Genomic DNA, 14,002 nt, shown 5'->3' on the forward strand with positions numbered 1-14,002 from the left:
ACTGAGCGAGTGACTGAGCGAGAGACTGAGCGAGTGACTGAGCGAGAGATTGAGCGAGTGACTGAGCGAGTGACTGAGCGAGTGACTGAGCGAGAGATTGAGCGAGTGATTGAGCGAGAGATTGAGCGAGTGATTGAGCGAGTGATTGAGCGAGTGACTGAGCGAGTGATTGAGCGAGTGACTGAGCGAGTGATTGAGCGAGTGATTGAGCGAGTGACTGAGCGAGTGATTGAGCGAGTGACTGAGCGAGTGACTGAGCGAGTGACTGAGCGAGTGACTGAGCGAGTGACTGAGCGAGAGATTGAGCGAGAGATTGAGCGAGTGACTGAGCGAGTGACTGAGCGAGAGATTGAGCGAGAGATTGAGCGAGTGACTGAGCGAGTGACTGAGCGAGTGACATAGCGAGTGACTGAGCGAGTGACTGAGCGAGTGACTGAGCGAGTGATTGAGCGAGAGACTGAGCGAGAGACTGAGCGAGAGACTGAGCGAGTGACTGAGCGAGTGACTGAGCGAGTGACTGAGCGAGAGATTGAGCGAGTGACTGAGCGAGTGACTGAGCGAGTGACTGAGCGAGAGATTGAGCGAGAGACTGAGCGAGAGACTGAGCGAGTGACTGAGCGAGAGATTGAGCGAGTGACTGAGCGAGTGACTGAGCGAGTGACTGAGCGAGTGATTGAGCGAGTGACTGAGCGAGTGACTGAGCGAGAGACTGAGCGAGTGACTGAGCGAGAGATTGAGCGAGTGACTGAGCGAGTGACTGAGCGAGTGACTGAGCGAGAGATTGAGCGAGTGATTGAGCGAGAGATTGAGCGAGTGATTGAGCGAGTGATTGAGCGAGTGACTGAGCGAGTGATTGAGCGAGTGACTGAGCGAGTGATTGAGCGAGTGATTGAGCGAGTGACTGAGCGAGTGATTGAGCGAGTGATTGAGCGAGTGACTGAGCGAGTGATTGAGCGAGTGACTGAGCGAGTGATTGAGCGAGTGACTGAGCGAGAGATTGAGCAGTTTCAGATTTAACTGGGTTTCTGCTACACGTGTTCAATTCAGTGTTCATTTTCAACTCGACTACCTGTCCAGCTCCAACTAGAGCAAAGGCCCCTAACTCACTGACCTCAAAGAACAGGAGACTGAGGAATCAAACAATCGACTACATTCTGGCCTTTTACACGTCATGACGCAGAGGAAGCTGATGTCCAGTCCAAACACACTAGAGACATTTTAAAAAGCTGCTCCTTTTTTAAATAGCACACACTCTACTGCCCTACAGGCAAAGATATAAAGCTAACAATATGACTTTTTACTCACACTTGCTTACAAATAAATTCATTAATTATTAAAAAAAACACAAATTTGCTTTATGCTTGGCATAAGTATTTTGGAATTTTCAATCTTTCATGAAATCCTACCAAAAAAGAGTAAATGATTTTTGACAGCCAGGTTAGCTTCTTTCTAGAATCACAAGATGTTTGAATTCTATTCTCCACCAGAGGGCAGTGCAGAGTCTGCATTTTGGACTTGCTTTATACTGTGAAGCTTTCAAGTAACTAGTTGCGCGTTGCGTAGATGTGGAGTTTCACATTATCTGACTACTCAAGTGCATGTCAACGTGTCGATCGGATTACTGACAAAATCAGATTTTCTGCAGTTACTGGATTACGAAGTGCATGTAAACACACTCACCGATTTTGAGCTAAAACTGATGAGATAAAATAGACTACAGCGTTACTTGGCATTCTGGATTTGTCTCTGACATGACACAGACTGTCCAAAGCAAAACTTCAAAGGGAAATTGACAGATTTTTCCAAAGCAGGCCATAAAAGCCCCTACGATGTAATAGGGATCATTCACAGTGGCCTGAAGATAATCTGAAGATAATCTGAACACATCTGGATCACATCGAATGTCCATCCCTACTTATGCCCCATGTTCTATACCACACTGCAAGCAGGTCTGAGATATTTCAGGGAATCCGACTGTTCTTGTTTTTATTCTTGGTTCATTTATTCTGCGGCAATACATACAAAAACTACTAGAGCTGCAGTAACACCTCCCAAATGTGATGCTACTAAACGCTGTGTATCTTTAACCTACAGACAGAAGGTGAGGGGGAAGAGCGTCAGTCTGAGGAGAACAATAGCTGGCATTAGCCTGGCTGAGCAAACGCTGATACACACACACACACACACACACACACACACACACACACACACACACACACACACACCTCACAGTGTCTGGCAGAGCCAGTCTGAGGGCATTCAGCCTCAGACACAATAACATGGGCTGGAATCTTTTTCAGATCACCTTTCACCTTTCCAGCACCGTTCTACAACACAGAGTGTGTAACACACACACACACCCACACCCACACACCACTGCTGCCGGAAACAAAACCTTGTATCTCCATTTTGGTCACTTTTCCGTTTTAGACATAATTTGCAATGTAAATTTCATGATTAACAGCCCAAAATTTTATTTACATTAAAAGTATGTTTTTTATGTTTCTTTGAATAAACATAATATAATAAATAAATATTTTAATATATTTATTTATCAAATATATACACACTTTTTTCCTCCTTCACACACACAGGGCTGGTCAATATAATAATGACAATATATATTGTTATTGTGATAAATCAGGTCACAATACAACACAACATGCTTTTCTGAGCACATTGCAGATGCGGTCAGTACTTGTAGAGCACTGACCGACTGCAAACTTCATTAAGAGAGCAAAATTTAGGCAAACTGCATGCGCTGCTGATCTGAGTACATCATGTTGTGAACATGACATCATCTGCAGAAAACTCAATTAAATATGGCATTTTTCTTCATATTTCTGTTTTTCTGTCCTCTAACATTAAATCCAGCAAATAATCAGTCACTGTGCATTAAAACGTGCAGACGTGTGTTCTCTGTAGAGGATGTGCTGCTTTACTTTCACTTAAAAACATTTTAAAAAATCAACAAAACCTGGAATTTGACCACAGCGGTGATACTTTTCCATACGAACGTACAGGGTATTGTTTTTTAATATTGCATATAGCAACTTCTGGCTACTTATGGTACTCAAACAATTCCCAGGGTTATGTGTTGCTCCACCTGGGGGCGCTGTGCATAACACAGCTGGAGAAGAGCTACTAGTTTGCTCATTTTCACTAACCCTCACACCACACCGGTCCATGACCACAAACTAGCACTAGATGTCAGCATTGGATTGCAAACTGCCTAAATGCTATTCTAGCTCTAGCCACCAGATGGCGCCCTCTGATTACTGCACCAACGCACAGCAAGGTATTAATAATGAACCCAGAGAAAATGCAGCTTCATAAACTACCTGTGGTCAGAGTGGCTGACCCTCAGTACATCTTACCCCTTCACACAGCAGCTGCTGCTTTACTGCCTCACTGCACTGAACCAAACAAACGCAGATGAACAAGAAAAGCCCACGGAAACCAAATCCTCACTGACACGCCACAATGGAAAGGGGCCTTGCACACCAAGAGACTCAACTCCAACGGTGAAAATACGGCGAGGGGAGGCACGGAAACATGGGAAATTTAAAGCAGTGAATGCAGGACGTGCTCAGAGACATTAGTTTGGATAATTTGGGATAATTTACAAAAAGGTGTTTTGTGTAGGCTTCAAAGTACTAATTTAATCCAACAGGCTGAAGTACATTTTCAAAATATTCAAATAAAACATAAAAAGAAAAAGAACTGCACCACGTGTTAACCAAGCTCTGCTGAACTTCAGAGTGAAAACAATTTCCATTTATTTACTAAAATATTAAAACACTACATAATAGACACACACACACACACACACACACACACGCACAAACATGCATACATTCAAACATGCATATATTTTTGGCATAATTTGAAGATATCTGTTGTTATTTACATCTTATGTAAATTTCTTGAAGAATGGACCAAAAGAAATGGTCCAAAATTACTTGGAAAAATCTCTGGTTCCACTGCCTTACATTAAAAGAAAGTATGTTTTTTCCATCTCTTGCAGTTTTGGAGATACAAGGTTTTCTTTTGGCAAAAGCAAAATTTTATACATATATATATATATATATACACACACACACACACACACACACACAGACACTATATTGCCAAAAGTATTCGCTCGCCTACCTTCACACACACACGAAATCTCCTTCTGAATCCATAGGGTTTAGTATGATGTCGGCCCACCCTTTGCAGCTATAACAGCTTCAGCTCTTCTCGGAAGGTTTTCCACAAGGGTTAGGAGTGTGATTATGGGAATTTTTGACCGTTCTTTCAGAAGCACATTTGTGAGGTCAGACACTGATGTTGAAACGAGAAGGCCTGGCTCACAGTCTCCACTCCGAGCATGTGTGTCAGGGTCCAGTCCTCGCAGGCCAAAGCTCTGCAGACTTCAGCACCTCATTAAACACACCTGTTTCAGCTCATCAGCTAATCAGCAAGGCCTTCATGAACTGAAATCAGGGCGTCAGACATATAAACACTACTCCCTGCTGCACTTTGGTCTGGAAAGTCAGTTTGAGAGTCAGTTTGATTTTTTTCACAAATTTATTTTCACCTAAAAAAAATCAACAAAACATGTCATTTGACCAAGAGACGTGGGTCTATAATTACACTCGAAATACTCTCTTTAATTTTATTATTACTATTATTTTCTTAACTGAAAGCAGGCGCTCCCAGCATCCCTACTTCTCCAATCCCTGAAATAGTGTTTTGATAAAATGATGAAAAGAGAAACTCACTGGCAGGCCGGGCAGGAACTTCTCCATGTCGTTGAGGTCAATGCCATCATCATCAAACTTGCCCTTCATCATCCTGGAGGAGAAGGGAAGGAACAAAACTGATCAATACGACTGATCACCTCTCAGACTGAACTGAGTTCAGTCACTGAGTTTCATCTTAGTTTATCTAAGAGTATCAGGCGTAAGATTCTGACCACCTCCTCGTTTCTACGCTCACTGTCCACTTTATCAGCTCCACTTACTGTATAGCTGGTCTTTGTAGTTCTACAGTTACAGACTGTAGTCCATCTGTTTCTCTGATACTCTGTTACCCTGTTCTTCAGTGGTCAGGACCCCCATGGACCCTCACAGAGCAGGTGCTATGTGGGTGGAGGATTATTCTCAGCACTGCAGTAACACTGATGTGTGTGTTGTGCTGGTAAGAGTGGATCAGACACAGCACTGCTGTTCCAGTTTTCCATTATATTTGCCCTTTGAAAACATACTCAAACATTTTGGACAATGATCAACACTTCATGAGTAAATTTCACAATGAACATTTATTTGATTTAATTTGTTTCCAATAATCTCTCTGACTCGATGGTTCACACTCGTTTAGAGACTCAAATCTGTCATTAACGTGATGAACCGGCGTCCTGAAATGACCCTCATGAGCTCGTCCTGCTCAGTAACGTCACGTGACTGAATCACTGCATCATCAGCACCAACTAACGAGCAGAACGAGCTTCGCTGAGAAGATCATTAACTCTGATCAGCTCTCAGCTTCATTATTAGAGCCAGACGGAGGAGGAGAAGGTGAGATGAGCTGCTTTTCCACCGTTTACAGGCTTTAACGTCTGTTCTGTGCTGTTGCCATGGTAACGCTGAATGATGGTCATGCGCAGCAGGAAAAAAAGCACATGAATTCCGATCTGAGCGTCACATTACGGTCGCATGGCCACGACTCGGATACGTATCCGATCTAAGACCACATATGAAAGTCGCTCAGGTTGGAATTGATAAGATCAGATTTGTGTCCACAGCCCTGAAAACATCAGATCTCAGTCGCATCAGAGCAAAAAATCAGATTTGTGCCACTTCAACCTGATAATGTGAACATGGCCTTTATTGACCGATTCATTGATGATCTCTATAAAACGTTAATTATGAGACTCGCTGCAGTGACTGGATCCCCTGTCAGGTACCGAGAGGTTTTACAGCACCAGTGAGCTGGAGTCACTACAGGGGTCTCTAAAACTCACTCGCTGGTGTCACCCAGTCATTTTAAACGTTTAGTCTCAAACCACCGTCAGACAGCGCAGTAGCTGTTTTAGTTGAGTCTAGCTTTTCTTTTCTCCTTATATTGGTTATTTTTACTATAACTATTATACTTATTTTATATTATTATTACTATTAATAGTAGTAGTAGCAACAACAGTTTGATTTTAATATTTTATTGAGTTTTATCACTTCACTGTTCTTTTTAGTAAATAATTGGATTTTTCGTACGGCTCTCTATCTGCTCTTTCACTTCATTTTAATGTCTTTTTGTTAGATATTTTATTTATATGCTATGCCTGTTTACTATTCGAGCTGTTATTTATTTATTTATTTTTACCCAGGGTTTTTTTTTTTTTTTTTTACGACTCCCCCAATCACGCAATACCATCAGCTCTAGGAGGGTGAAGGCAGCACAGGCTTCCTCAGAGACCTGTGAAACCAGCCACCGCTTCTTTTCTAACTGCCGCTCATGCAACGTCACGCGCTCGGAGGAAAGCGCCGACCATCAGCGAACAGACGCCTGCACTGACTAGTGTCATGCTGAGTGATGGGGGGGAGAAGGGGGGCCATCCTACCCACCCAGAGAGAGCGAGGCCAGTCGTGCTCTCTTGGACTTCCGGCTACGGACGGCTGCAGCATCACCAGGGATTGAGCTCGCGATCTCCTGATGACACGGCCAACGCTTAGACGGTTTTCATGTATTTTAGTTGGTAAATTTCAACGTTTTTTTACTCCTGTGTAATTTGCTTGGCTACACTATAAATGAAGGTCACCCTCAATGTACCTCTGAGCCGAAATAAAGGTTGCTTGACTGATGATTGAATCCAATTCTTTAGCAAATTATTCAATGCAGATTCCCAGGATCGCAAAACAGACGATGCACACAATATATAAAGATTTTTACCTTTGAAAATAATCAATGGATATCATTTAAAAAATTAGCACATACCATCACATGCAAAGGTTTCTTTGACATATTTCTAAGTGAAAATTCAAATGTAATTTGATTTGAATACAATTACTGTTTATTCGTTGAATTTAACACAAAATTCTAAATCCTGCAAATAAATAGAAATTGTGCACTGAGATGTGCGTAAGTGCGTCATCTGCAGAGGATGTAACTTATTATCACAACAGATTATGTAATTTAATCAGGAGCACCCAAACTTTTGCATATGACTGTAGTGTGGACTGTAACAGCCTTTACACACAATAAGGTGAAAATGTGGAAACTGGACCCAAATTTCCCTCCAGCCACTAGAGGGCAGGATAGATCAGAGAGTGACCCCAACAGACCCCACCCTGTCCTTGACTGAGGGCACTCCAGAAGCTCTGGAGCTGGTTTTCAGGTGTAGTTTTGAAAAACACAGTTCGAATGTGCCGTTTTACATGCGCCAACATCGACTGTGGGTCTGAAGATGCGTGAATTTATAAATTCAGTTCATGCAATCAGGTCAAAAGGTCAAAGACTGTTTCGTGGGTGAAGCAGTGGTTCTCGTCTGACCAGTCCTGCATACTTTACTGCTTTTCCTGCTTAGAGCTGGACATCATTAACAGATTGTGATCTGATTTAATTCTGACTGATACGAAGACTGATGGGATAGGCTCCAGCACCCCCCGCGACCCTGACGGAGAAGCGGCTTAGAAAATGGATGGATGGATGGATGGATGGATGGATGGATGGATGACACTTTATTCAACACCTTCTTTGGTGACACTTTATACTGAGTGGTTCTTTTAGATGAAACACTCAACAGACTCTGACTAATATGTCAAACACACATGAGGGTGAGGGCTAGGATTAGGTTTTGGGTTGAGGTTAAGGTCAGAGTGAGGGTTAGGGTCAGGGTGAGGGTTAGGTGTTGGGTTGAGGTTAAGGTCAGGGTGAGGGTTAGGGTCAGGGTGAGGGTTAGGTGTTGGGTTGAGGTTAAGGTCAGGGTGAGGGTTAGGGTCAGGGTGAGGGTTAGGTGTTGGGTTGAGGTTAAGGTCAGGGTGAGGGTTAGGGTCAGGGTGAGGGTTAGGTGTTGGGTTGAGGTTAAGGTCAGGGTGAGGGTTAGGGTCAGGGTGAGGGTTAGGTGTTGGGTTGAGGTTAAGGTCAGGGTGAGGGTTAGGTGTTGGGTTGAGGTTAAGGTCAGGGTGAGGGTTAGATGTTGGGTTGAGGTTAAGGTCAGGGTGAGGGTTAGGTGTTGGGTTGAGGTTAAGGTCAGGGTGAGGGTTAGGTGTTGGGTACGGTTGGTAAGGTTAGGTTTTGTGTAATGGAAGTAGCGTATCTACAGAACATCTACAGGATCTTTACTTCACTGTATTCAGATGCTGCACTACTGATATGTAGTTGATGTGTTACTGATAATCAATAAAGGGTTTATTAATCATCTAAAAAGGACTCCAAATAAAAACGTTACACCTCCTTTCAAATGACAAACTGATAGTGGGTGTGGCCTAAATAAGAAATGAGTGTGAGGTACAAATTTCAATGCATTAGTTCAGTTTCTACAAATAAGCGTTATATTTTTCCAAACTGTCACTTGGGTTGGATCTAATTCTGACTTCTACACTTATATATATAATAAGGTATTTATAAATTTCATACATGCAGCAGGTCAAAGTGCTTTAAAAAGAAATAGAAACTGTAATGAGTTTACAACTCTAATAGCTAAATTACATTAGCATCATATGTGCATAAAAAATAGACTTCTGCACCAGATATTGGTGCATTCCTTATTATCATCAAGCAAAAAGCATATCGAATTTAACTGATTAATCGTGACGGCCCTAGTTGGACCAGGTGTGTTAGAGCATGGATGGGTACCACACAACCAGTGTTTTAAAGTCTTCGGTGTGTATGTATGAGTGTGTGTGTGTGTGTGTGTGTGTGTGTGTGTGTGTGTGTGTGTGTGTGCGTATACACTCACCCCTCTCGGTCGATGTGCGGGAGGTGCTTTGGTGTTCCTCTGAACTGCTTTCTGTGGAACTGGGAGAAATCCAGTTTCTCTGGCTGCAGATCCCACGTAGCGCCCCTACAAACACAGCCATGAGAAAATACACTCGAGTAAGAGCAACAAACATCTATGGAAAATGACTGTAGCACAACCCACAGTCAGCACACACTGTATTAACAGACATTTTCAAGAGTGATATAACTTCATATAATTATTGTGTCAGTAGCAAAGCAGCAGAACATCACCTTACACACACACACACACACACACACACACACATACACATATATATATATATATATATATATATATATATATATATATATATATATATGAGAGAGAGAGAGAGCGCCTGCTAAAATGTGTTTCTATGGTAATATAAATATGTGAGCTAGAGCTGTTCATAACCATGGTAACCTAGCTGGTACTAGTTGCCTGTTAAAGTGATCTGACATCGAGCACACTTGCTTAACATTACATAAATATTACATAAATGTGTCGCATAAACTGTTTGATAAACAAATAACTGAGAGGATGAGATTTGAGTTAAAGCATCTGACTACCTTTAAACTGATTTAACACCACAGTGAAGTGATGCCTGGATATTCTGGGTTTTTGGTTGAGATCTGATCGTTATCTGCTCAGAAAAACACTAATGTTAGAACACAAAGGACAGGACTGCTAAAAGCAGTGATCTCATGCATGTTAATGTGGTTATTAGTTGCGGTTCCCATCCGGGTCGATAGTTTATCTAAGCAATCCTTCATTAAATGACACCAGGCGCTGCTGCCGGATTGGACTGCAGTGAGAAGTCAAGAGCCAAACCCGTGTTCTTCTAAACAACAGAGTCAGAACTTTTAAAAATTAAAAACTGCAACAGAAAAAGTCGCCTGTGCAAAAGTTATGGCGCACTTTATATCTTGTGGTTTATTTTTTCAAATATGTTACACAAATAAAAATCATTTTAAAAAACGATGCACTACAGTTTCCGGCGAAATGCCGTATTGTGTTCTCTGTAGAGGATGTATTGACCTATTCTCACTTTTTAAAAATTCTACAAAACGTGTAGTTTGACCAGGAGTGTTCAAACTAGGCATACGACTGAATATTCAGTACCTAAATGTAAGAATATTTTCAGCATTCATTTTTTTCTTTGAGCTGTTGGGAGACAAAAAGATATGCAAACCCCAAAAAATACAAACTGAGCTCCCACCAGGCTGAAGCTGCATGCGTGTGCACCTCCTTTAACCTCTTACAGTACGACCAAAACAAACAGACCCCCTACTCCACTAGTAAGGAGCCCACCCACCAGGATCTTAAGCTTTATTAATCCCCTCCCCTCTCAGCCAAGCCAATATGTCCACACAAAGCCTAATTCACACAATACCAAGAAGGATTTATCTGTAATTCTTCTTAATCAGCTAACGGATCCGAACTCCAGCAGTTAAAGGACTTTAAAATCAGTTTGGAGCTGCACATTTACCGTTTTACCATCATGCGAAGACAAAAATCTGTGGTTGGTCAGTTTGAGTTTGTTAAATGGCCCCTTCTTGTTATAGCAGGCGGTTCTTGGCTACGTTCAGGAACGAGACCTACCAACCTTTCAGTCCTCGAGACCGGATTTCAGTGTATTCAGTAAAGGCCATTACACACCAAACGCCACGGGATTTTTTTGGGAACGGTTTCGTATCGTTCCTTCTCGTAGAATGGACAAACTGTGTCTTTGGCCAGGCCACTTTGGAAAAGCGAAAGGAGAACAGTTTCAGTGGTTCAGGCTCCCTCGTTCAATGGTGAAAACTTTGAGTGTTCATGCTCAGATATCAGTCACTCAGCTTGAGCTCATCTTGGAGACGCAGCTCTGCGTGCGACAGAACAGAAGACAAACAAAGTCAGCATTCGCCAAAACGTCCAGCTGCTGTAATATAATTCCAGCTATGCCAACGCCAGAGGCAATCGTGACTGGTCAGTGGGTTCATGTGGCCTGCGAAAGTTAGTGAAAAATCAGTGATAATGGTGCTTTTTTTACCTTTGGTGTGCAAGATATTATGAGATGTAACAATCCATCAATCTGTATCAACACATCAACCAAATACCAAACGATCCAGTGACAACAACGAGTGTGTTTACATGCACTCAATAATCCAATCATAATCAGATTTCTGCAGTTATCCCATTATTCAAATTGTAATGTAAACACCACATTCCAATCTAGAAATCTGATAAAGAGGCTGGATTTTAGCTCAGTCATCAGATTTCTCAGTGCATCTGAACTCTTACTCTGATTACTCTGACGGCTGCAGCTCACTGCATTTAGGCATGTAGAGGTGGTCAGGACGACCTGCTGAAGTGCAGACCGAGCATCAGAACGGGGAAGAAAGGGGATTTAAGGGGCTTTGAACGTGGCGTGGTTGTTGGTGCCAGACGGGCTGGTCTGAGTATTTCAGAAACTGCTGATCTGCTGGGATTTTCACACACAACCATCTCTAGGGTTTACAGAGAACGGTCCGAAAAAGAGGAAATATCCAGTGAGCGGTCAGTTGTGTGGACGAAAATGGCTTGTTGGTGTGAGAGGTCAGAGGAGAATGGGCAGACTGGTTCCAGATGATAGAAAGACAACAGGAACTCAAATAACCAACCAGAATCTCCGAGGAACGTTTCCAACACCTTGATGAAAGTCTGCCACGAAGAATTAAAGCAGTTCTGAAGGCAAAAGGGGGTCCAAGACCAGGTGTGATGCAGCGTAAGTGGCATTCCAGAATCCCACTATTCCGTGTCCGTTTATTACTTACATTAAGTTACTGTAGATGACAGAGATCAACTATAAAAACCTGACGTCTGATTTTTATCACCTTAACAAATCAGAGATTTGTTGACTTGTTTATTTTCCTAGCTTGTATATTACAGCATAAAAACCACATTTGAAAAGGGTTCTATGTAACACCTACAAGGGTTCTTCTATTGTTCTTCTATTATTATTGCAACAACAGAAGAATCTTTTAAAGTGCTACACAGAACCCTTTTCAAAACGGTTCTTTACAGAACCATATAAAACATTCTCAATCGATCTGAATAACCACTTCACTAGGCAAAGAACCCTGTAATCAGGCAAAGGGTTCTTTACTAAATAACCCTTGAAGGACCATCTTTTATAGGGGCGGTGATTTTGAACGATATTACTGCAAACGTGCACTCACTGGGTCCTGTTGGGGTTTATGGCTGTTTCTTCTCTAAATGACGAACACTAAAGCGTCTAACGTGCTGCTGAAGAACTCCACACTGCTGGAATTCAGTTACACACGTCTTTGGAAAAACCATAAAGTATGAAGTGTTCATAACAGATTTTAATACTTAATATGATTCAGCAAAGTGTTTAAAATAAAAGTGTCACCGTGTTTTCCCAGTTTTCTTTCCTAACAACTTTGATTGACCTCCTTCAAAGCATCATCATCATCATCATCATCATCATCATCTCATGTTTAATGAAAAACATGAATAAGCTGGTGATTTATATATAAAAGAACACCGGGCCTCATCCACCAATATCTTCCCAAGTCTGTCTTAAATGTGCTCTTGAGGAAGGTTCTAAGAAAAAGTCTGTCAGATTCATGACGTGTTCTCAAAGCACGGAACCGTTCTCGCCTTTGGGCTCTTGAGTGTGTGTAGATTCTGTTTTTACCCAAGAACAGCGTTGGGTATCGTTTGAAAATGTTCGATCCTGATACGGAGACGACATTTTCAACTTGATAATGATGCCAAAACGAGACCTTTTTTCTAACTGTGACAAAAATACCAAAAAACTAATATTTATTATAATTAATTTTCTTTTCTTCTGGAGCAGTTGTAGCCTCAAGGTTAGGGAACCGGCCCTGTGACCTAACAGAGACTTAACAGTTGCTGGTAAGATCCCCTGAGCCGACAGTACGAGAATGAGGCGCCCTTGAGCAAGACACCTAACCCCCAACTGCTCCCCGGGCACTGTGGATAGGGCAGCCCACCGTTATGGGCAAGTGTGCTCACTACCCCCTAGAGTGTGTGTGTGTGTGTGTGTGCTCACTAGTGTGTATGTGGTGATTCACTGCATGGATGGATTAAACGCGGAGGTGAAATTTCAAAGTTGTTGGACTAATAAGGGTCACTTAGCTTTTCTACTGCATACCAGGCAGGAACTAGTCAGCATATCTCTGAATGGGGGCTGTTTAATGCTTTTGTCATCTCTCTGAATAAATAAACACAGAGAAAAACGTGCTCACAAAGCACAAACACACTATTGTAACCACTGTTGTATGCACGCCGCAGAAGAATGAAACAAATGATCTGTCCCGCGTTTCCCACCTAAGCCTGGGACATCCACGAGCTGCAATCCTTTAACAATAAACCTGGTTACTGAGATCCTTAGTTTCTCTGCTCCAGTGAAAGGGCTTGTTTCTCCATAGACAACTGCATTAGCGCGAGTAGAACTGGCAGAGCTGGCCCTAGCACCGTCCAAGTCCTCACATCTACAGTGAAAGACATGCAAGTAGTCAGAGAACCAGCTTCGTGACCAGAAGGTCGCTGGTCCGATCTCCTGCGCCGACAGTACATGACTTGAGCAAGGTACCTAACCCACAACTGCTCCTCCCCATGGATAGGGCTGCCCCCTTGTGTGTGTAGTCATTCATTTGTGTGTATGTGGGTGTTTCACTGCACGAATGGGTTAAATGCGGAGGTGAAATGTCCCCATTGTGGGAATAATAAAGGGCGATACAACTCAACGCAACGCAACTGGGTTCATTTATGAAACCTACAGTACGCAAATTATAGCACAGTCTGTGCTAAACTGTCCACTTCTTTGATGGTATTTTATCACTGGAAACACTGGTGTCTGCATATGGTTATAATACATGTAGCCCAGGTTCTCCAGCGGCGACGAAGTGCTGCTCTTCATGCAGTCAAAAAACATTCTGCCGTTTTCTTGATGGAGATTAATTCCATGTCTAATCAGATTTGCCGTATAACCCTTTTTGGAAGCCGTTATCTTAAGGCACTTGTTACTCCTGG

The 14,002-nt window shown here is 42.5% G+C and overlaps 1 protein-coding gene across 4 annotated transcripts in view; it reads right to left on the reverse strand.

Annotated features, from left to right (window-relative positions):
* Positions 1–14,002, reverse strand: part of ctif (CBP80/20-dependent translation initiation factor) — a 194,087-nt gene that overhangs the window by 117,513 nt on the left and 62,572 nt on the right. For all 4 annotated transcript variants that reach the window (XM_017711333.2, XM_017711332.2, XM_017711331.2 and 1 more), the window contains 2 exons: positions 8,939–9,043; positions 4,767–4,839 (listed from right to left, as the gene is read on the reverse strand). In XM_017711333.2, the coding sequence (XP_017566822.1) occupies positions 4,767–4,839; positions 8,939–9,043 (178 nt within the window). The remainder of the gene's footprint in view (positions 1–4,766; positions 4,840–8,938; positions 9,044–14,002) is intronic.

Source organism: Pygocentrus nattereri, chromosome 16 (genome assembly GCF_015220715.1).
Source record: "Pygocentrus nattereri isolate fPygNat1 chromosome 16, fPygNat1.pri, whole genome shotgun sequence".
Classification (NCBI taxonomy): Eukaryota; Metazoa; Chordata; class Actinopteri; order Characiformes; family Serrasalmidae; genus Pygocentrus; species Pygocentrus nattereri.